At 39.7% G+C, this 25,000-nt stretch overlaps 1 protein-coding gene across 1 annotated transcript in view; it reads right to left on the bottom strand.

Moving 5' to 3' along the window:
• Positions 1–25,000, bottom strand: part of GTF2F2 (general transcription factor IIF subunit 2) — a 90,902-nt gene that overhangs the window by 27,517 nt on the left and 38,385 nt on the right. Inside the window, exon 6 of the mRNA XM_040541736.1 lies at positions 23,028–23,109. Coding sequence (XP_040397670.1) covers positions 23,028–23,109 — 82 coding nt within the window. The remainder of the gene's footprint in view (positions 1–23,027; positions 23,110–25,000) is intronic.

Here is a 25,000-nt window from a genome sequence, read left to right as displayed (position 1 = left end):
GGTAAGAGCTGCTGGGCTGCTTCGTGGCTGGGAGGCAATGGCAATGGGGAGAGGTGAGCTGTCATCATGAGCTCCTGCTCTCCAGGCTGTGTGAAGGAAGGTTTTACACCAGCCCTGAATCATTCAGCCCGACTCCGATCACCTTCCTGGAGGTCTGTTCTTTGAAATCCTGTTGCAGAGGGCAAATGTTAGCATCATTTTCTTAAAAACAAAAAAAAACAACAAAAAAACAACAACAAAAAAAAAAACCACTGTTTTTTGTGCATCATCTCTGAGGCTTATGGTGCTTTTCACAGCCACAGCTGTATCAACCCTAGCCCTGATACAAGATCTCACAAGTATTTTGAAAATACCTTCAGGATGTGGAAGCTCTGGCTCAAGACTTCAGCTTCAAGCTCTGCTGCAACTCTCAAAGTTATTTTAAAAAACCTTTCCAATACTTTTTTTTTTAAAAACACCCCGATGACCAGAAGGCACAACAAAGAAATGGCTAGGTTTTCTGGCAACTGAGCCCAGAACCATAAGATATAATTCTGAATTTCAATAATATAACTTTAAAACTAACTTTGCCTTTGTTTTGGAAAAAGAAAAAAAACACAACTTAAGCTTGGTAGCTCAGAATATTATCTTTTGAACACTCCCTAGAGAGCTTATTTGTTAAGAAATAAACTTAGCTCCATGCTCTAGTCAGCTCTGCTACACTAGTATTCTCCTCTTAGAGACTTTCAGAAGAGTGTCTGTTATTTGTGAATACACTGAAACTCACCCAGACTTTGTGAAGCTGTACCTATTCTGTTATTAAATAAAAAAAACCAACAGATTTGATTACAGATTCATCTGGCATGACAAATTCCAAAACCAGTTAATGGCTGAGGCACAAATGTTGTCTAGCTTCCCTAATAGGAAGCTGTATAATTAGGTTTGTCCCTAAGATCTGTGTGAAAGCAGACTCTATGCAAGCATAATTCAGTTGAGTAAGTCCTCCACAGGAAAAAAAAAAAAAAAGTCTTGAAAGAAGCTTCAGAACCGTTGTACTTTAAAGAGCGCTCTGCATAGTTTTTCCTAATTACACCTACAGCTACAGTTCAAAATATATTTGTATACAAAAAGAGATGCTTTGTGTAAGTTTCATTTGTTTGTCATAAAACTGTATGGAATCAAATCTAGCAATCAGTAATCCAATAATGAAATATAATAAGCTGTAACACTGTTATTTGTGAGAATAAGAATTCTTCAATTTTTAATTCAGAATGCAAATCCGTATCAAATGCCTGTGTAAAGCAGCATATCTTAGAAATGTTAATTGATGTGTAACTTCATAAAAAGTATCTTGGGATTAGAGATATTGAGACATTTAACACCAACTCAGGAGTATCCTGTATTAAACAACACAGTATATGTAGAAGTTACACGGCAGTAAATTTTATCAAAATGTTTTGTCAGCTCAAAATTATGTGAATTTCTGAGCATGTGCACTCTTTTCAGTGGCATACGTTATATATTTTTATGAACAATCATTATATATCACATATACATACCACTTTACAAAATGACAATTTTTATTTTCCCAACTCATTATGTCTCCTGTTACGTTCCTTTCTTTTGACACAATGCCATCAGCTTAAAGTACACGTTCCTCATGGATTAATTACTGGCTTTGCATGCAAATAAAGTGAAGAGCATCTCTAGGAGAACAGGGAAAGCAAACCACCTTTGGTGAAAGTTATGTTTGACAGCTTTGGAGCTGGTGGACAGCGTTTAAATTGCGTGGGAGATGAAATTTTAAATTCTAGCCCGAAGTCCAGAGCAGCTAAGGATGCTCTAGAGGAAAGAACTGGAAAACAGAATCACTTAAAAGAAAGAAACAGCTGTAACAAACATTTAATTCTGAAAATGCAGAGAATAGTCTAAAAACCCCAACAAGTTTCTTCCAAATAGACCTTTTCGTATCATGTTATTTCTGCAATATTTCTCAGAGTACTTGCTCTACTCCACCGCCATCCTTTAATTTTATTAACTACCCAAGATTCTGGAGGATTCTTACATCTTTCAGTGCTGAAGGGAATGGAAAATAAATTACCTATTTATTTATTTATTTATTTACTGCTTTCCCATCTGTATTGCTTACAACATCTGTATCTAGAGCTGCAAACACTGTGTTTGTGGTAAGTGGGGAGAAGAGAAAGCTGTCTAAGCTAGCCTGCTTCTTCAAGCTACATGGAGACTCAAGACTTCTTCGGCAGTTCGTCATTTCAGCCTAAGTAGTTCCTGCTTTAGAGGTCACAGGATCTGTCCGAGCTGAAGGAAACAGATGCTATACACTGTATTCCTTTCTGTACTTGCCTTAGCAGAAACAGAACACAAACAGCTTTTATGGTCTTGGAATAATTTTGGAAAATCCTCCATTGCAAAGGAAAGAGAAAACTTCATATTTTTACTATAGAAAAAACGCCAAACTTATGTGAAATACTGTTATAATTAATTTTAGATTTCTCTCCATAAACTAAGAAAATAATTTGCCATCACTTCCTCTCGAGTGCAAATTCTATTAATGGCTGCATGAAAATTAAATTTGAAAAAGTGACTGGCAATGCACAGCTTTAAACAGAAAAGAGTATGGAAAAATAGTAAGAAAATACCAAATTACAAAGAACACGGTCCTGTGGAGTTAAGCAACATGCCTTTACAATGAGTATTTTGGTATGCAACACCCAGCGCAACAAACAAAAGAAACACCTTAGTGCGATGAAACGCAAACAACCTGAAATGGGACTTTTCTCTCTTTGCACATGTTCTACGACAGACGGTACCAGAATGGTATTTGCTGCAAATGAGTTTAGATCAGTTCTCGAAACTGAACTCCATCGATGAACAGATTGCACCATCTGCTTCTACTAATATACATTAGAGAATGTGTATTTTCCATAGCTGCTTATTTACTCTCTAATCAGAAGTCTGCAAGATAAATAGGTAGAGCTTGGCTATGGAATAGCTGCAAAACATTATCATTTGTGGATGTCAAGGGTGTACACAAAAAGCAGTTAGGTTATGTGAAAGCTGTGCAATGAAGTAATGAGAGAAAATTAGGCAAAAAAAAAATAAATTAAGAAACACGCTGGGATACTACCAATTATTGCACTGATGAGAGAACTACAAGTGCAAAAAGCATAGATGTAATAAAGTTTTAACCAATAACGTGGAAAAAAAAAAAAGAGAGAAATCATTTCCCAACTGAAGCATAAGTAGAGCTGGCTGGAAATCTGAATTTTTATTACATGATTTTTGTGTTTTCAAGAAAAAAAAAATCTTGAATCAGGAGGTAAGCCAACATTTAAAGTTTTCATGGAACAGAAATCCTTCAAAATTTTGTTTTGGAAACCCAAACATGATGTTCCCAAAACAAAATATGCTTTCCCAGTATCCTCAGCAGCTGCCGACTGAAATTAATGCCATTCCTGTCATTTCACAAGTGTCATTTCCATGGCTTGCTGTGGTGACAAAAGCGATAAAAAGCAGGTTTGATTCCAGGCTGGTGCCTGCAAAGGCTTTCGCAGTGACTTGTCCCCAGCACGGTGACTTGTCCCCACTGCAGGAGCTGCGCAGGGATGCCAGAGCCCAGCGGTCCCAGGGCAGCTGGCCAGGTTATTTCAAAAACCTCGATGTCTGCTGCACAAACTGTCCTGCTGCAGAAAGCAGGCTGATGTGTTGGTTAAGTGCTCACCTGATACGCCAGAGCTTTGCAAAAATTAATCTGAGTTAAACATCTGAGAGGCCAGTGTGAGATTTCAACGTTATTATTCTGTGTGTTCTCAGTAGTGGGGATGATCGGCCAGTAAGATACTGCAATTAATGCAACAGTATTTCATTAGGAATGGCAATCTTCTCTTCTTTGTAAGGACAGTGAAGAAAAAAAAATCCACTTTTATGTCCCAATATAAATTCATAGAGGTATTGAAGAAGTTGTGGTGTAAGAGCAAACAAAGTAGACTAGGACTTTTCAGGGCTGGAGAAGAGACAAATGAGAGATGAAGACAGGATGGAAGTCTACAAAATCGTTTGTGCTGCTTAATACCAGAACCAGTGGACATTAGAACTGTAAGACAAGGAAACTCAAAGCAAACACAGGTAAGCAGTTCTTCACGCACCTTGTCAATAAACCACAGAACTCCCTGCTGCAGGATGGATGCTACAAGTGCATGTGGGTTCAAACAGATAAATTCCTGAAAGACAACTGTATACAGGGCTGGTAAACACTAGGACAACTCAGTGATCGTTGAGTTAAAGCGAGCACAAATCCACCTCGGTGCCTCCTTTGTAGCTCCAGCACAGCTCCACGAAGGTCAGTAAGAAACAGCTGGTGAGTTGGATGTGCTACGTGCTCACTCCAGCTACACGAAACTGACAGTCCAGAAAGAGGAAGCGTAAGATGATGTGATTTCTTCTCACTCACTTGCAATGACAGGCCTGAGAAATGTTAATTACTGGGCCAGTAATCAAATGTCATAAACAGCCACAGTAGACTAGAAAAAAAAAAAAAAAAAGAAATTTAATGTCATTTCAAATGTGTGGCAGATTTAATTAGCTGCTGCTCAGAGGTATCTCAACAGAAGCACTGGATCTGATACAGGGATACAAAGGCATATATTGTTGCAATCCTACGACTGAAAATAAGTCTAAGAGAGAGAAGAGAAGTTGAAAGGAAGACTCTATGAGCTAAGAAAGTATTACTCCGAAAGCGTGGCTTTTGACTTGGGAGTCTTAGAGGGAAGCAGAATCTCAGAAGACACAGATGGACAAAGGGAAAAAAAAAAAAAAAAGATGAATCTGGTTTTGCTTGAAGCTTGAAAATGCTTGTGCCACAGAGTTTCTGGTAAGACATGCAGAGGAACACCAGCGTTTCACTCTCCAAATCTGGTCTGGTCAGCTTCTTCATGCATCTATCTCCCCAGTCTGCTTTTTGCTGCATTTTTATGCAGCATAAAATCAACCATCTAAAACGCGATGCCTTTCCTGACCCCTGACCACAGACGTATGATACAGAGTATTAACAACCCCCACCGGGCCATGCCCTGAACAAGTGGATAGACAGAGATACTGCTCTAGAATAACAAGCAGGCTAAAGAGTTAAGCCAAAAACAAACAGAAGGATAAAAAAGTGAAATATTTTTTTTCCTGCTGGCCAATGAAACTGCAGAGGAATTAAATTACCCGCTCAAGGCGGACATCCATGTCAACACTGCATATTTACACTCTGATATGACAGAAAAGAACTAAAAGTTTGAGAATTACTACATTTAGGTAGGATAAAGCAACATGCTCGTAACCAGATCAATGCCTCAAGCAGGGAACCCTATGTATCTGCGCAGACACTCACGTGGCTTCTCATCAGTAATCTTCTAAAGACAGGAGCCTGATGAAGAATGAAAATGCAGACAGAAAATGCTGCAGAAGATGAGGAGTTCAAGAAGCGTATTTTTAAATAGCCAAGAAACAACGATACAAAAAAGGGTAATTTCTTCTAAAAGGAATAATGGCACAATATGGAGGAGAAAAGATAACCAACAAATAGAGAGAGGGGGCCAACAGGCAGCAATTGTAAGGTATTAATCCTCTGTACTTCACACAGGAGATTAGGGAGATCAGACAGAATTTTTGTGTTATACTAGGGGCTCTTAGGAGAAACACATCCATTTGGAGGTAGAGACACTGAAGATGCTACTGCCCTTTAATCTCCACCCAGAAGTCAAAATACAGCATGCTTGAGGCTTTTTTAATGAGGAACAGAAATGGTTGATGGAATCAAATATTTCTTTCTTGCAATCTTGTTTATTTAAAACAAAAAAACAAACAAACAAACAAAAAAACATATAGAGCTTCATTTTCCTTGGGGATCGGCTACTAGCTGCTTGTTTTGAGTCATTTACTTTGACAGTTTTTTCCAAAAGGCTCCTTTCTACTGCAGCCAGAAGCTATGCCTGAACAGGAGGGATTCTCTTGTCAGCTGGATTTTGTATAGCTAAAACCTGACTTCTCTTTCCCTTTTTTTTATTAATACTGCCATGAAGTGGAAATACCTCTCCATCATGCCAAACCTTCAAAAATTTTTTTATTTAACTTAGGAAACATTCTGAACAAAACCAAACACTATTTTTTTTTTTTTGAAGTAGGAAAGATGTCTATTCTCTGGATGAAACCCACTAATTTCTCCTAATAGAGGGCAATAAGGAAGCGTGTGCTAACTGTCTGCTCCCCAAGAGCTCGGATCAGATGACTGTTTTCAGCCTTAATTCCTCTCACTGGGGTCTTTCAGTTCGTCCTCAAAACCGAAAACAAAGCCAGGTTCAATTTGTTTGATTCAGACAGTAGCCAAGTCCAGGGCACTTGCTTGTGTTTGAAATGATCAATGAAGAGAAAAGACATTATCTGTCAAGCCAGTGTGAGAAGCTGGATTATCTGAAGAGTACTTGGGTGACAAAGCAATGCTCAGTCATTCAGTGTTGCAGAATGGGTGGCCTCAATCTTGCATTTTGTTTCAGGTGAAAAAAAAATAAATTAAACACAACAACCTTAAAGCAATATTTTCTTCACTTACATATTAGAGGCGGACCAGTAAGAAAAGCAGTTATGTATTGTATGACCACAAAATATAGCTAGCGTGTATGACTGTACTACCACTAAAGAGTTGGATTAAATACCTACTGCAGTCAATGGAAGTCTTCTTCCGTCATAACCACTTCATTGGTGCAGGATGTCACGACAGCAGTAAATTCAAAACATCGTTTAATCTTTGCCTTTAAATTTTGCCACATAAATGTCTTGCACGTGAGTCACTTTATATATAGGCGTACAAATACATCCAAAGGCCCATAGAAACATCCAAGCTGATGGCATAACAAGATTTTTCCCTTACTTCTAAAAAGAACATCGGTCTTTCTGAATTTTGTAAGAGCTCGTGTGTTTGCTTTCTAGCAATTTTCAGGTATTTCTACTAAGTATCACTTCTACTTTGCACTCCCCAGGCCTCCTAAAATCCAGGCCCGAACTCTGTGTTTATTATTTCATTAAAACGATTGCATATGCAAGGTTTGGACAAATATGTTTACAAATCATCTTCTCTGGATGATATACAGGACACCTGTACTTCACCCATTAGTTTCTGAATATGATTTACCCATAATCTATGCAACTCCAAATTACTTCATGCATAATTAGGCACTTCCACGTTTTCATTACTCATGTTTCTTTCTGTAATATTTACACAGCACCAATCATACAGCTGCCCTTATACAGATTGGAACATATCACTAATTACTGATGTTTAATTTGGTTGTATTCCTCTACAAGAGAGGATATTGTTTTCAAGGGCCTTGTTCCTCACAGCCCAGATGTTCAGGGACCATGAAGTCACTGAGGTGCATAAATTCATTTGAATTTACTGACCACAAGTAAAATATGCATGCCATTTTATTTCCTAACAGGTGTATCTTTATCTAAAACATAATTCGCTAAGGCTGCTAACACTTTACGTGTGATGCCTTACATACTGTTTTACATTTTTTTTGTTTACTTATATTTAAAAAATCTGTATTTTACCTCTTTGAAGTTTGAAATCTTTGTTGGAAAACAGTATCAATAGGTCAGTTCATAACTTACTGGCTTTCCTCTCATCAGTTTAGATGAATGACTGCACCCTGTTCAGGCCAGGCAGCTGCTTTTCAAGCAGCCCTCACAGATTTTGATTTCCTTCATCCATCGGAAGTCCCAGTACAGGCACAGAAGATAAAAATACAATTCTATTTATTTCCCCAGAACTGTATCCTATCTCCTCCATTTTGCCAGCTTCTATACTTTCACAAATTATATGCTTAGATAATTAAAGCATGTGAAACCTCTCAGCTGTACTATGAACATTTATAAATCTGAAGAGGTGTGCAATAGAAAACAACTTCGTAGGTTATAAGAACAAAGTAATGAAACCAAATAATTCCCATATTCCAATCTGTGTTCAGACAAATTTGATTATAAAGGCACAGGCTACACAGCAACTAATATACTTTACTGAATACATAAAAATATAGATCATTTTCCACGTGCATTGGCTCTCAGGCATGTTCAGAAACAACAATCAACACATGCACACAAAACATTTCCTAACCTAACTTACATACAGGTTAATGGAATAATAAAAAAAAAAAAACCTACTGTTATATAATAAACATCCTTTGCAGAGTACAAACTAATATCCAAGTGACATTCAGAGTTGTTTATTTAAAAAAAAAAAAGGATGTATCAATTGATAATTCATGGTGCCACACCATGGAACTTTAAGTCCTCAGGACAGAGAAGGAGGAAAAATATCTGTTCGTAACTAAATGGTTCAAACCTGAAAGAACTATTTGCCAGCGTTATCCTTGCTATGGTGCCATAAACTAATGCAGTTTGTGGGAAGCATCTTCCACCTACAATGGATACTGCATTGGATATTTATCTACTAATACAAAATAGAGCTAAAAATAGTTTTTAAAAAGCAAGAAAAAGTTTTAATAATCTACTACTTGGATTGGATGATTTAGGCATCAATTTATAAAACCTACACCATTACTCCTACTCCATTATGCAGCAATGAAACTGCTGTAGGTGTTTCTCTTCAAGTTACCCAGGGTATCTTCTCTGGTCTGTGTTACAGTAATAAAGTGAGTTTTATATTACTTTTGATTTATGGTAGAAAGGCATCCTGGCTTGTATCAGGAATAGTGCAGCCAGCAGGACCAGGGAGGTGATCGTCCCCCTGTACTCTGCTCTGGTGAGGCCGCACCTCGAGCACTGTGTTCAGTTTTGGGCCCCTCACTACAAGAAGGACATCGAGGCCCTGGAACTTGTCCAGAGAAGGGCTATGAAGCTGGTGAAGGGCCTGGAACACAAGTCCTGTGAGGAGCGGCTGAGGGAACTGGGGTTGTTTAGTCTGGGGAAGAGGAGGCTCAGGGGAGACCTCATTGCTCTTTATAGGTACCTGAAAGGAAGGTGTGGGGAGCTGGGGGTCGGCCTCTTCTCACAGGTAACCAGTGATAGGACTAGAGGGAATGGCCTCAAGTTGCGCCAGGGGAGGTTCAGGTTGGAAATGAGGAGACATTTCTTCTCAGAAAGAGCAGTCAGGCACTGGGACGGGTTGCCCAGGGAGGTGGTGGAGTCACCGTCCCTGGGGGTGTTCAAGGAGACGTCGGACCTGGTGCTTAGGGACATGGTTCAGTCGGTGACACTGGTGGTAGGGGGTGGTTGGACCAGATGATCTTGGAAGTCTTTTCCAACCTTAATGGTTCTATGACAGGGAAAAGGGGTTAGGTGTACATTTGACTTTTGCTACATGGGTAGAAATGAAAATGGGCACTTTAATTCTGCTACAGTTTAGCAAGAAGTACTTGTATGATTCAGTTTCATCAGATGTGTGAATATAAATTCCCTAGGGATATAATTAGCTATATTTTATCATAAATTTCATTCCCATAGACAGATGCTGCTACTGCATCACACTGATAACAACAAAGACCAACTGACACTGAAGACATCATCTGAAATGTGTTTTTCTAAGACATTAGGTACAGCAAGAGAATCATTAAATAGTGCTGAATAAAAGTACTGATGGTTTTTTCCCAGTTGGTTTACCATATCTACTTGAAGGGCAGTTTATTTTATAAATATAAGCAAATCAACCTTTTCCAGTTTCATGAAGTTATATCTATCTACAAAAAACACCTTTTGCTCCTGATACCAAAAATACCGTGTATGAGAATTCTCAGCTTGCTGTATCCGTACAGGCTTTTACAAGAGGCTACAAAAACATCCACTTGTTTTGAAAACCATGATTTTGATCTATTTACCTCTTGTCAACTAAAAGGTCATTTCTCCACTGCAGCTATTTCTCAATGCTCTAAGCAATCTGATCACAGATTCAGACTTTTAAGATGCCGTACTTATTCCCTGTGTTCTGAGAAAGAGCACCTACTTTTCAAGAACTTTGCTGAAAAGTCCTTTTTCCACAATGGACCACAAAATGCAACATTGCTGAATGATCTTGCTTTTTCTAAATAGCTCCCAAAGGCAACAACAGAAGCCAATGTCTGAGCTGAAATCAGAACTCAAAATAAATTATTTGAAATATAATTTGAGAATTAATCATTTGAGTTTTTCCATTTTAAAAAGTATTGCACAAACACAGACCCGACACGTATTTCTCTCTCAGATATTACCATATAACATCTCCAGGTATGTATCCACATACCAGTGTTGATTTCCATGTAGTCTGCTATTTTTATCGCACGTTTTTATACTCCCGCCTACACTCACATACACTGAAATGTCTCTTTCAAGATGACTTCTCAATTCAAAATATATTCCAGAAAGCTGGGATTTTCTTCCATTTTTCACATAAAGAAATCTAGCCGGGAATATTTTTTTTGTTCTCATTTCTCCTGTCTGTTTTCCAGCTGGAAAAAATGAACTACAATACAGATAACATTCAGCCTTATACCAGGTTTTGAACACAAGGCTTTCTCCTAACATTAGAAACAGAGCTATAGTTAACAGTGTCAGACAACTAGGATCCTTTCTTTTCCTTCTTTCAGACATGACACCAGAACTTTTAAAAATAAGCTTGGCATCCGGAATACGTCTCATTGCTTCTAGCCCCAACCATTTTTTATTTTTATTTTTTAATCAAAATGATTTCACATATTTTTTCACCTCCCTCAGCTCTTGAATTTGAAGCAGTCGCGTTGCTGTCATTGAGATGGTTTGAGGATTAAAAGGAGTCTGGACTTGTGAGAAGTTAAGCTCTTATATTGGCCTATTTCTTCCATTTAGATTCTTCATGTTAAAGCTGTTATCACATTTCTACCTTATTCTAACCTGAATTAAGGCAGTTCAACTGATTACGTAGGAGGATGGACGTCCCATTTGTCTCCACAGTCTGTAGATTCGAATCCTAACGCCAGAGCCTTAAGTTAGTCACAAAAATGAATCCTGTAAAATCCCCAACTTCTGTGTCTATTAATGGGAGCTCTGTACAAAGCCTCAGAATTGAACATAGTCCAAGAGCAGAAGGAGCAGAGGAAAGCTCTTGGGTGAGCCGTTTCTTTTCCTAATTCATTACTACTTCTTTTATCTTCCTCTTTGGCAAGGTCTCAGCCAGCACTCAAGCACATACACAATCTGAGGGAACAGCAGGACAGTAATTCAAATTTGTATTACATGTCGCAGGGTACAGTTCCTCCTGATTCTGCCACTAGTATTAAAACAGGGTTAGCTAGATACTTCTGCAAAAATACTGAAGTATTCAAAAACCTAACACAGATACGTAATTGGCATTAACTTTGGCTAGGACTGCACGAAAGAGACTGTTCACACTTCTCTCAGTTACTGTTCCAGGGTGTCTGGGACCTAAAAGATGGTGCTGTACCTGTTAATTTCTGGCAGGTCTTTTGGGGCTTGCGGCAGAAAGGATTCTGTGAGATGTCACAGAATGAAAGAATGGCTCTGGTTGGAAGGGACCCAGTTCCACCCCCCTGCCATGGGCAGGGACACCTCCCACCAGACCAGGTTGCCCAAAGCCCCATCCAGCCTGGCCTTGAGCACCTCCAGGGATGGGGCAGCCACAGCTTCTCTGGGCAGCCTGTGCCAGTGTCTCTCCACCCTCACAGTGAAGAATTTCCTCCTAACATATAATCTAAATCCCCCCTCATTTAGTTTAAAGCCATTCCTCCTCGTCCTATCACTCCACTCCCTGACCAAGAGTCCCTCCCCAGCTTTCCTGTAGGCCCCCTTCAGGCACTGGAAGGCTGCTGTAAGGTCTCCCCATAGCCTTCTCTTCTCCAGGCTGAACAACCCCAACTCCCTCAGCCTGTCTTCACAGGAGAGGTGCTACAGCCCTCTGACCATCCTCATGGCCCTCCTCTGGACTCGCTCAAATAGGTCCATGTCCTTCTTGTGCTGGGGACCCCAGAGCTGAACGCAGCACTCCAGGTGGGGTCTCACGAAAGCAGAGCAGAGGGGGAGAATCCCCTCCCTCACCCTGCTGGCCACATTTCCTTTGAGGCAGCCCAGGATACAGCTGGTTCCTGGGCTGCAAGCACACATTGCTGGCTCATGGTGAGCTTCTCATCAGCCAACATCCCCATGTCCTTCTCCTCAGGGCTGCTCTCAATCAATGTCTGCCAGGATGGCTGGACTAATACATTAATAAAGTTGGAAGTTTGTTACCTCTGGCATTAGTTATTTGTAAAATGAAATATGAATCATCAATAAAATACATTGTAGGAGTCAACCTGGATAAACTCACTTGCAACTCCATCCGAGTAAAGAAAGGGCTACCCAAAATTCCTATCAGCAAATCTTGATGTTGCTTGGCAACAGTAGGAGCATCTGGCACACCTAAAGGCTGAGTGAGATAACTGTGGAGGTTGACAAGGAAAGGAAAAGCGAGGGACAGAAGAAAAGAGACAGACAGGGAGCGCAAGGGAAAAATCTGTATGTGCTCCAAAACGCCCCAGTTTTAGTCCCTCTCCTGCACTGCCACCCACCTCTACCTTGCAAGGGTGCACACACGATGTGCTACATTGTTCAGAGACGGACCAGCTGAAAATGGCTTTAGATAGCTAAATTACAACACCTTAATAAAGAGAACACATCCCAGAGAGAAAAAAACGAAAGAATTTTGACAGAGCAGTTGACCACATGTGTATGTTTATACATACAGATAATGATATATAGGGATATCAACAGCATATGTAGTCAGTTGTGCAGAATCACTTTGGATGCAGAACATCAACAACGTTCAGGTATGTCGGAAACGTAGATGAAAATAAGCACATTTCTCTTTTTTTTTTTTTTTTTGCTATTTCCATTTAGCAGCTTTGCTTTACTATACTCTATTAGAAAATTTAATTTCACATACCAGCATGCAATCTGTGTTCCAATTTATACTATACCTTGCCTCCAAAGCTTGCTCACTCAGAAGTTTTCTTTTACTCAGAACTGTCAAATACTCTTGTGTCTTAACTCATTTAACGTATGAAGCTGACAGAAGAAACACTGAGAAACCACTAATTCTACAGAACTATAAAACCAGTTGTACCTTAAGACATCCAGATATAGAGTATAATAATGACCGTTGACCAAAAGAAATGGTCTGTCAGAAAAGATCATCTAGTCCTGCTTTCGTATAAATCGGATGCTCAGCTTTTGTAAAGGAAAAAATGTACAGATACAGGCATTTATTTTTACGAGATACATTAATGAACTGTTTTTACCTCCTTCTACTATTATGCACTGTGGGAAATGTTTGAAAAACATCTAATTCCCAGCAGGTACAGTGTACAACCCTGTATTTCTTCTGGCCCCTTCAGCATTTATGTGCAGCTGTGACATTGCTGTCCAAGGCATACAAGCAGTATGCTTCTTCTAGACACAATCTGACATACCCAATAAAACTTTAGTTATGTACTATCCAGAAACTGTTTTTTTCCTTAATAATTTGTCTACAAAGATCTCACTGGAAACATGCAAACGTGTACACTTTATAGACAAACAGCTGGATTACTGTTGCCACCACTGTCGATTAGGCCCGTATCCAAAATCTGGACGCTCTCAAAGTGCATGTCTTAGAGCAGCATATAATGATGCAGACGGCCTGCTGGCTGTTTTGAGCCAGTACAAACCCTAACACAACTGTGCTCAGCAGAAGTGGGAAAGGAGGGAGAATCAGTGCAGACAAATGATCATGCTCTCCACCTGCTGTGCTACAAGGAACTCCCCTCTCTGTGTACATGTTGTTGTGAGTCCCACTACACCTGGTAGATTTCCTTATGAAGGTCCTAGGAGAAAAACTGATACCGATTACAGGACTGTCGTAACTGGGTATTTAACCTACTAAGAAACGAAAGGAAAATAAAGGTATGCACTGTAAAGTGCCTGACCTGCAGGATAGGCTCTCCAGAAGTGCCTTTAGCACTGCAAAGCATCTAGCCAGGCTTTTGGAAATCTCTTGCTCGATGGAGACTGAGACGTGGAGCTGGCAGAAGATTGCTCAGCTCCAGCTTTGTGCCACGGGCAGCAGGAAAGGAAGGAGCTGAGCGACAGAAAGCCCACAGTGTTCTTACGCTTTCCTGGCAGGATACATGACTCAAGGCACTCAAGACGCAAGGGTAGCTCAGGAAAAACTTCCCATTCCGTCCCCAGCTATGGATAGAGCCCCACGATGGTTTCACATGGACGCTGTACTATATGGCAAACATACCTTTGGACAGATTTGCAGTAACTCTACCACTGCAGATACATACGTGTTCAGCTCCACTGATGGTACTGGCTTACTGTAGAGCATAAAATTTTCCGTGAAGCATCCCAGATACTGACCTGACAATGATTAAATCCCAGCCAAAACCACTAACTGCCAACAAAGGAGGCAACGGCTTGGCAGAAATACCACAGTCGTTCATAATAAGGAACTGTATGATTATTATCTACAAGGTTCACTAAAGAAATGTATTCCATTTAAAATAAAACAAAACACAAAGTGACTTGCAAACTTCAATATAGACTCATAACTAAAGAACAATTTCATGGTTTGCACATCACTAACATTGACATTTAAGTTACATTCTGTTGATAAAATACCATTTAAAAGAGAAACTATCTCGTTCTCTCACAGCCATGTTACTTTTGCAATGGTGACAGAATTAAAATAGCAGTATACATTTCCCTTAAGGCAATGAGCTGATGTGTCTGTATGTAAGTGAAGACGTGGAAAATAAAAAGCTTGAAAACCATCATTTTTATAGAATTGTTAAATTTTGCATAAAATGAACCTATGTAAGAAATATTTTAGGCATTGGTCCCTTCTAGTCATTTATGCTTCTTTCAAGCTGTGGTAAGTAACTTTCTGCAGAAGAGATTTTGTGAAAAACAACACTGAAAGTTATTTTCACTAGATTTTGAAAGGTAGATAATACAAACACTAGAGTTTAGAAGTTCCTTTTACAACATTAGCAACTTAAGCACAACGTGCTGGGCTCTGATACTTGCAGTTTCATTTTCTCTATCCAGCTAATCTGGGAATAAAAAAGTGAGCTGAAGAATTCTGGATTACTAAAATTCAAAGGATTTTACATTACAACTCTAAAAACAAAACAAAACAAGAAAACCCCACAAAACTTTCTATTCTTTTTCACTTTATGGTTTTCATTTGAATTCAGTTCCCAAGACATTTTTTAAAACATCCCAGACTTGGGCACCGGCAGGTGACTGCATAATATTCTCCCTCTGAAAATGTTTCTGGATCGTGTCTGCGTACTAACTGACGCAGAGTTTCAACATCATGTATGAGTATCTGAGGTACTCAGAGAATGAAAGATTCTCCCATAATAAGAAATGCTGTAATTAATTTCTGAAGCTGGGAGCTTTTCCACCCACAGAGCCTGTGAGGAGCACAGGAGATACCTCCGCTTGCTTCCCACGTGGCGCAGCTGGCCCTATGGGACTTGAGCAGCTTAGCTCCCGCTGGAATTTTGTCCATGTCTCAAGAAATTAAAACACTCTTGCTCACAGCGAACCCCAGTTTGCGAAGCACTGGAGCTCTACAGACACTCCTGCAAAAAAAGAACCAGAAACAGAGGATGGATGGTTTGTCATCTGTGAACTTGTTCTGAATGTGGCGATACCCAAGTAACAAGTGCTACTTGGAGGGTACGTGCACCCTGTCACCCTTCCGACAGTCGTTTCAACGTCTTTTTGCCAAAAAAAATCAGAAATCTTTGAATAAGACAGGAAATCAATACGTCACCAACAGGGCTTGCCACCTGGTGATTTTGCACAAGCGTAACTTTTCAGTACTCGGTGACATCACACAATTTTTGGAGCTCCTTGGCAGCAGGGTAGCTGTTGGATGATACCAGTCTACTGATCTTCCACAAATTGCAAATATCATCAGTAGTATGTGAACAAAGTTGCTTAAAAATAGAAGATGTACTGTGGTGCTGACATTCTACATATTGTGTAAATTTAAGCTCGTCAAGGCTGGTAGTTGCCAAAGCAGTTTTGCAGAACCCAGAACACCCGCGGTGCTCAGCATGACTGTAGCATCTGGCATGGTGGCTGGGGAGAGATCCGTGCGCTTCCCTGGGCTCTGCTCTGCAACACAGAAACCTAAGATTAACATCTGAACTCTGACACTGATGGAGAAATGGCCTTCGGTATACCAACGAGCTATCCCACCTTCCCTGACAGGGTCAACCATGATGGTAAACAAATAAAACAGGAGGTTAGCATGGCTAATAACACAGGGTAAGTCGTGACAGTTACACTTGTACTCCCTTTTAGAGGTGTTCACCCACTACAGTGTGACCTCCACGCTACAGATGGAAAAGAAGATGAAAAGAAGGCATCAGTGCTGCTTAAGCTCTGGGAACGATGTCCCTAAGTGGTGGCCCTCCTGCTAACCGAATACCTCCTTGAAATTTGGACAGCACCCTACTGGAAGAGACATCTTTCTAAGTATTGTAGGGCTGGTAGCAGGAAGGTAAAAAGACCTCCAGTGCTGCACAACCCCAAAGACTTTGGTTCCCAGAGAAGGACTCTTGTGTCACTGACATTTAGGCTTGCTGGAAATGCAAGTACCCAGAACTTGTGGTGCTGGGTGCTGGTACTTAATGCAGCTTTTTTCAGTCTGAAGAAATTGGCTACGGCTGGAGCCGGAACATATTACAGAGTGACTATTTTTAGCCTTGCCCCTTTCAGCAGATAACAAGGAAATGGATGCTTTTGGGCTAATTACCACAAAGGCAAACTAGATATGCTCTTAAATGCAATGCCTGTGCTAGCAGGGGAAAAGGAGCAGAGCAACCAGCAGAAGAGGAATATTGTTCCATGAAGCCTGTATTAAAGAAACAGGACAAGGAGAGCTCCTAAACTGCAACTACTGATTTCTTTCCCCAGAGAATAAGGAAAAATCCATGCAATATTTGCCATAAGCCCTTCTTAAATGCCCACCCCTAAACATCTCTATTGTTTTTGAAAATGACCTTCATGCCAGGCTCCTCTCAGCAACTTTCCTTTCCGAAAAGCACAGAAAACGTTCTGTAGGCCAGCTATGAAGAAGCATGACAGCATCCCAGCAGCATCTCATCACATGATTGCAATTCCAGAGAAATGCAGGTGTGCCTGTCACCTGGAACTGATAACAGTTAAAAGACACAAAGAAGACACATTTCATGCTGCACTGTTACAAAGCCGTTTTAAGGCAAAAGAGAAAGGAGAAGAGTAAGTTAACCAGCAAGGAAGCCCACTTTTTTCATCCTGTGTCTCCATGCATTTGCAAGAGGAAGGAAATGGAGATCCAACAATTATCTGTGCAAAATTTAAGAGAGTATCTGCCTTCCGTAAGTAATATGATTCATACGCTAGGCAGTGTATTGAACAAAAAAGTTACATGCTTTTTTCTTTCTTTTCCTAAAATAGCCCGTATACACCTGGCCAAGAGAAGCTGAAGTCAACAATGGGGCAAAAAAGATACGTTGACCTAGGTGAGTTTAAGAGAAACGTGATAAAATACCTGCTGTGTTACAAACAGTAGGTTATTCCTTCTTTATTAACGTTACTATAATGGCCAGAAGCAGCAACCAAAATTACAACTGTTTCATATCACTGCACAAAATAGCATGGCAATGTTAACAGACCTATTAAAATCCAATCTCCGAACAGCACTTGGAAGAACAGTAGAAGACGATACACAAAATGGAAGGGAAAAGAGGCAGAGAAAAGATCCTAAGATTACAATGCAATACGTAGTAAACCAACAAAATCAACTCTACCAACTCTGAAATGAGGAATAACTGTTCCTCAGCGCTGCTCAACTCATGTCACTTTAACCCTATTTTTCTTACTTGCTCCTCTTCCTTACTCTATTCCAAAAATCTGAAAAAAATGGACCAAGAAACTTAAGAATTTACTACTTTGCAGTCCAATTGTTCACAAGTAGAATGGTATTTGGTGAGTTACTTAAAACATCTTAGGGAACACCTTTTTGAACTGAGCTGAATTTTATTTCAAGACAAAGAAACTGATCTTCAGTGCTTGAAAATCGTGGTGACACTGACTCAAGAAGACGCAGCCTCAGCTGTGTGTAAAAACAGCCTCCCACTTCAAACAAACTGAACAGCATTTGCGCAGCACGTCAGCTGCTGCGGAAAACGCACGGGTTTCTTCATACATATTTATTTTGAAAGGGAATTCGTAGCCAACTGAGCATATCTACCAAAATATATACGAAGTGGCATGCTGGTCAAATTATTCATTTTCTTTTCCTAGTAGGGGGTATGTGGGAAAAAAAAAAAAGAAAAAACTGGCATAATGTTCATTTTCAGCAATATTCTAAACTGTCAGTCAACACTCTCAACAGTATTTCTGAGAAGACGAGCAAATAGTTCAACTCGTCTACACTAATTAAATTTCACTTGCTTGGCCTAGACCAACAAATGTCAGGACTTCTGGCAACCTGTGTAATATGGTTATAAAGAAATGTGACTTTTCAAAGGTGGAAGATGATAAATTATTCCAGAACAGCTTACAGCCCATTTTTCCTAAAAGCCCCCGATACGTGTTTATTCCAGGAGTTTTTTCTAAGGGCCTCCATCACATTCTCTGTAGAAGCCTTTCCACAGAAAAAGCAAGACGACATACAAAATTCTTGTAACCTTGTTATGAGCTGCCACGTTGGCAAATACCATTTTCACTAATAATAATTCAAGTTGTATTTTTAAGTTGCTTGAGAGAATCATGGAGATTACAACCTCACTGCAGTTTTAAATGTCAGATCTCGCCTTCCAAAATCTTTTTTCCGACTCCTTTTTTCAATCTAGCACACAGTTTGGGAAAGTTCAGTGATTCAGATTACATATACCTGATCCAGAGTCTCCAAAAAACCTGTGAAAGGCAATCAGCATTTGAGGAGAACATTGAGAATGAAACACGGACTGTGATTTTCTCCCAATTTTTGAGTGCCATGCACTGCTTTGGGGGAAGCACTATCAAACACCACATTCATCAAATGCTTGAGCAGCGCCTGAATGTGCCTTCAAAGCCTCCTCCGAGAACTGTAAGTCTGGTACCCAGCTACCACGTTGCGAACGATGTGAGCAATCCCAGGGAACTCGTTGTAGCTACTGATCTTGATAATATGTCAGGTTGAATCAGAGCTGTGCAGAAGTCGCTCCCCGAGTTGTTTTTCTCAACTTTCCTCAAAACGAAATGTAGTTGGAGCATCTAGGATACCGATGTGTTCAATTTATTTTTGAAAAATAAGTTTTCTGTGAGGAAAATGGAGAAACAGAAGAAAACAGAAATGGGAAGGGGAGACTGAGCAAGAATCTTGAAGGAAGTGGGCCAGCCGTGGTCAGAGGGAAGGGCAGGAGCGAGGTGAGGACCTGGGCAAGAATGGAAGCAGGTAGTATGGCACAGAGGATTTGAAATGGAGTGCATGCCAGTCCCCCATTTTCTCTTTCTCTTCATAGCAAAAACACCTCAGGACTATCAAAGCCTTATTTTCTTCTCCTCTCAAGTTAAACAGAGCCTGAGGGGATCCCGACTGCCTGGGGGCCTCCTCTCTCCCTGTGTCCAGTTCTTTGCAATGCAGACTAGCCTCTTGGGGGACCTCTCTCTATGGGAAATCATTAACGCCAAGGCAATGAAACGCCGGGACCGTGGAATGAAAGTAATGCAAATGAACATCTCTTAAGCTTAAGAGACAACATTAAGTGACAGACAACACCTCCTCATGGTGTAAAGCCGACTACAGTGAGATGGAGAAAATAATCTAGTTTGGGTGGGACCTGCTGGGTGGATCTGGAGGCTGCCTAGGGGAAGGCAGCCTGCCTAGGGTGATGTGTGGTGGGGCACAAAACAAAGAGTGTGTGCTGTACAAACAGCCATACGTGTAATCCCAGCTGTGAGATACACCCTCTGCTGCAACAGGTTACACACCATCATCTTCCAGTGTCCTAGAGGCCTAGGGCAAGCAGGGGAGTAGCAGCAAGGAGTAGCAGCTCAGAAGAGTCTCTTCTGTGAGCACCACACAGTAAATCTGCCTGCAGTTGGGAACAGAGTCTATTTTTTTCACCACATAGTCCAAATATTTTCAAGCGGGACCATGAGATCCACTACCACGAGACAGGTATCAGGACAGGTGCTTGGAAACCCCATATTATTCTCCAACGAGCTGCAACAGCATCACCAGCAGTAACTGTAAATGTGTAACTTACCATTAAGGCATTACAAAGAAGAGACACGCTGTTAATAAAAAAAATCTAAGAAATGCAGTAGCATGAAGCTTTACTAGTGCAGGACAGCAAGTGTTTCATCGCATTTGTTCCCCTTCTAGAGCCTGGAGTTCAGGGAAATGGAACAAATAAATCTGCCAACAACAAACTTGATAATAAATAACAAAACAGATAACACCAAGTGAAGGTCACGCGACTTTTGTTTAACCTTTCTGACAGGAGACACATCTGTGCCTTGTATTCAAATGGTTCTGAACGTAAGCTGTCTGCAGCCTTCCCATAATCAAATCAAAGGCTGCTCCTTGGGAAAAAACAACAATCATCTGCTAGGTTTGACAACGCTTTCACCCCTATGTACGTGTCGTCTAATTCTGTGCTTTCATTACCCGTCCTAAAACCCACGTATCACACTCATCTCCCACCTAACTGCTGGCAGGCCCGTCACAAGACCATCACTCCGTCCTCCCGTCAAAACTCTACAAAACAGGACAGAAACCAAATGGGAGGCAGCACGTCGTACCCATTAGCCTACTTCCTTGACCCAGATACAGAGGGTAAAAGAGAAGGGATCTGTATCTTTGTTCGATACCAAGGAAGCATCTAATTCCTTTTGGTCACTGCCAGCTCTTGGAAAACAAATGATTAGAGTTATTGGAGTGTGCAGCTTAACTTCATTTTCTAGGTCTTCAAAGTTTGAAGCAACTGCATTTATCATTTAATTTTATTTCTTTCCCAAATTCAATTTACTGTTGTAGCACTTGAAGCCTACACAACAGATTTGCTGTTTTCTCAATATTATCAATTCCACCTTTGGAGAGTCTCTCTCATGTAAAGCACAATAGTAAATAAAAAAGGGAATAAAAATGGTTTAATATAACACAATTCTATAATTTATGTGGTTTATCTTCAATGCTCTCACTTTTTTTTTTTCCCCAGTACAAATACACACTGCACCATGCTGAGGGTGGGAGAGAATAAAAAGGGAGCGAAAAGTTAGATTCTGCTACTGAAGTACCAGAAACAGTATTTGGACATAAACCAATTTCTTTTGAGGCTCTGACTGCTATATCTGCTAAATCTCATGCTGATTTCCACCAGATGAGATTTTTATTTTTTTCTTCTAACAACATGCAAAGTTAGAAACTAGGCATACACAGCCTGACAATTTTTCTACGGCAAAGAAAAAAAAAGGGTACAGTCAGTTTTCAGCTTCTCAGTGCTTCCAAAGACAAAACCTGCTTTCATGGTTTATATCTTTGTTGCTCCTGTAGGAGTTCTACACAAAAAAAAATCAGAGATCAGAAGGGGCATGCATGTGCACATGACAGAAAGTAGAATGCTGAAAAATTTGAAGTTTGGGTAGTGTGTCAGTTTGGTTTTGGCCTCCTGCTGTGGCCTTACCACGGAAGCTTTTCTGATGAGGAACAGAAGACTGTGTACAAAATGCAAAAAAGCACTTGGATCAAGCAACCTGTGATTAAAACAATTATGAAGCAAATACATTGCACAGAGTATATTCATATACATTTAGATTAGCTAGATTGAAATGAGTCCTTTTCTAGTAACATCACATTTGCTTCATACTCCATTTCACACTGATGACAAAAATCATGACAGCAATCAGAGAACACAGTCTGAAATGAAATAGCTCACTGCACATGAGCAAAGTTATGGCACTGATTTGCCAGCAGCTAGAACATAACGTCTCAGAATTGAATAAACACAATAAGGAAATACTGGAGCAGTTTAGATCGCAGAGGAAGTTAATAAAACATAAGATACTGTAAATGTGGTATATGATGCACAGAAAACAGATCAGGAATTGGGGAAAAACATCAAAATATCGTTTTGCTTTTTCTGCATTTATTTTGAAGGTTTTAAAGCTAAGTGTGTAACACTGACAATTGTCTTTCTGAAATTTCCTGCCTTGCATTTCTCTATATACAACCAACTAACAACGTAAGAGGATGATTTAATGAAAACTCACATGTTTAAAATATATATGTATTTAATATAGTGCATGATTGAATTCCAAATCTGATTTATTAATAGAGAGCATCACCAAGTTAATTATGCAAATGATATATGAATCACATGGTGACTTCTAGATGCATTGCATGAAATTTTCCAAAGTCACTAAGTGAAACTAAAATTTGCGACTTGTGATTTCCATGTCACTTCCATTACTTTTTCTAGCAAGTGTCCCAGTTTAGGTTGAGCCCTTCTCCCTAAAGTCTTTCCTATTCTGGGCATTTTAAATATCTTCTCAGAGGTACTCTTTGTCTAGCATGGCACAGTTTTAAGTGTTAAGTGGAATTCACTTTGGACAATCCACACAGATGCCTATACACCAGAAGCTGGTCCTAACCAGACAAATAAACCCTTAAGGCTTCAGTAAATTCTGTTTTGATCACATTTAAATACAGACATGCATTCATATGAGTGCTCTAATAAGAGTTTTGTACGCAACGAAACGCACAAGTCCACGTCACCCCACCAGACAACACCAGAGGGAGGTATAAGCCTCACACCAGCCTCCATTCCCTTACAGTAAATCCACCCAGTTCCAATCAGTTCCAAAACAGTTCCAATCCTGTGTAAATCCTATGTAAAACCCCTAAAATGCTGAAGTTGTCCATCCCTAGGAAGACAATAATAAAAGCATCAAAGTAAGATATTACAGATCCATTTCTAATAGAGCTGCCCTACCTTTTCAGTTTCATATAATTTTCACTAGCTGCAGGTCTGCATTCAGCACGTTGCACCACTATTCCTTCCAGGGAAAGTTTATCTAGTAGGAAAAAACAAAGCAAATCTGGACATTAAAATAAAATTCACCAACACAGTCAATATTTGAATTCTGTTTCAGCATTCTAATTCAGCATTTAGTAAATATAACGTAATTGTAAGTTCCCAAATCATATTCTAAAATCTCTGCTATTTTGACACTGAAGAAAAAAGCAGGAAAAACTTGATTGCACTGCAGGTATCCCCAACACATCTTTATTTTGCCATCAGATGTTTTACATATCAAGAACGAATCACAAAGATGAAATTTTAAATAAAAGGCTGGTAACTGGGTGGTCTTCCTTTCTTCAGATTCTTGCATTCAACTTACCTAGGAACAGTTTTCTAGAAATGTGCATTGAATACAGTCAGTGTCCAAGAAAAGAAAAAAAAAAACACAAAGAGAACCTAACCACCAAAATATCCAAAACTAATGGAATATAAAATGAGATTTAATTTCATTTTTACCTTCAGAAAAAAAATAGTAATTAATTTTCATATTATTATGATAAAAAACAAGTAATACATATGCTAACACTCGGGGAAAAAGAAATAAAATCCTGCTGTTCATAACACAGACGATCACCCACCAGGTTCTAGTTAATACTGTTCTCCCCACATTCACCTCTGTAACAGTCACTTTGTCATCCGATGTGAACACCTTTTTGCCTAAAGCAACAACGCCTACCAGAGCAGTACGATAGTACCAGCCGACTCTAAAAAAAAAGTCTAAAAGTCTAAAAACTAAAAGCAACCTTATGTAGAAAGGAAGAAAGAAGTGACCGTGGCAAAATATTTCTGGGGTCTGTATTTCTACTACGATGTTCTAGTGCATGGAAGGGGGTGGTGGTGTCAATTTTTACCATTTTTTTGGGGTATACCCAGTGCAACATGTATAAAATTTACACCTTTGGAATAGCCTTGCATAACAAGAAAAGATGAGTTTCTTAACATTAACGGTTTGATTAACTCTCACGATCTGAAATTTCCTTCCAAAAGACATTCTTGTCTTGCTGTCGGTGTAGGGTAGTACACTGTCACCGTCAGTTCCTGCTGACAATGTCACCGAAAGAACAGAAACACTTAGAAAAAGTGATGTCAAGCAACACAAGGCTCTTTTTGAGATGCCTGTAATTTTTTCCAATGCCTTATCGGATGAAATATTATTACATCTGGAAATCTAAGCCCGCTCCCTCTGAATAATGCAGACAGCAATTACTTCAACACCAAGTATTTAAAAAATGATTTAATTTAAAACTTCTTGCTTTGGCTTAGAAATTCACTAGATCCTTTAAAGGAAGAAGAATACCACACGTTTGCAGGTAGTTTTGAACATAAAGCAACATAGGAAAACATTTCTGTTTTTACTGATTTCTAAGGTTCATGATGAAGAGAAACAACCTGGCCAATTTGCCTGAACTCCTGTGCACTACAGACAATTAAATTTTATCTTCTTTCTTCTGTACAGAACCTAGCAACCTGTGTGTGACTAAAGTGCTACTAATATCAGTGCTTAATTTCTAATATGAATTTGTCTCCAGCTTCTGGCATTTGGTTCTTATTATGTCTTTCTATAGTATGCTAAAGAGCCTTTTAGTACCTGGTATTTTCTCCCTGGGAAAGTACTTTTACATTGTAATCAAGTCACTTCTCAATCGTCTTCTCAATAAATGAAGTAGTTAAAGCTCATGTATTATCTCACCATAAGGCACTTTATGCCATGCTTAAAGTTTCATGGTTCTTATCTGCACTTTGTTCAATCTTTCAATGACATTTTCAGAATATGGAAGGCAGAAAACGGATGTAATACTCCTGTACTTCTCCTACCTAAACTAGATATGGATATAAAATAACGGATACAGGACAAGAGGTTGCAATTGATCTCACCTCACCTT

Source organism: Cygnus olor, chromosome 1, assembly GCF_009769625.2.
Source record: "Cygnus olor isolate bCygOlo1 chromosome 1, bCygOlo1.pri.v2, whole genome shotgun sequence".
Taxonomy (NCBI): Eukaryota; Metazoa; Chordata; class Aves; order Anseriformes; family Anatidae; genus Cygnus; species Cygnus olor.
This window is presented reverse-complemented; position numbering and strand designations above follow the sequence as displayed.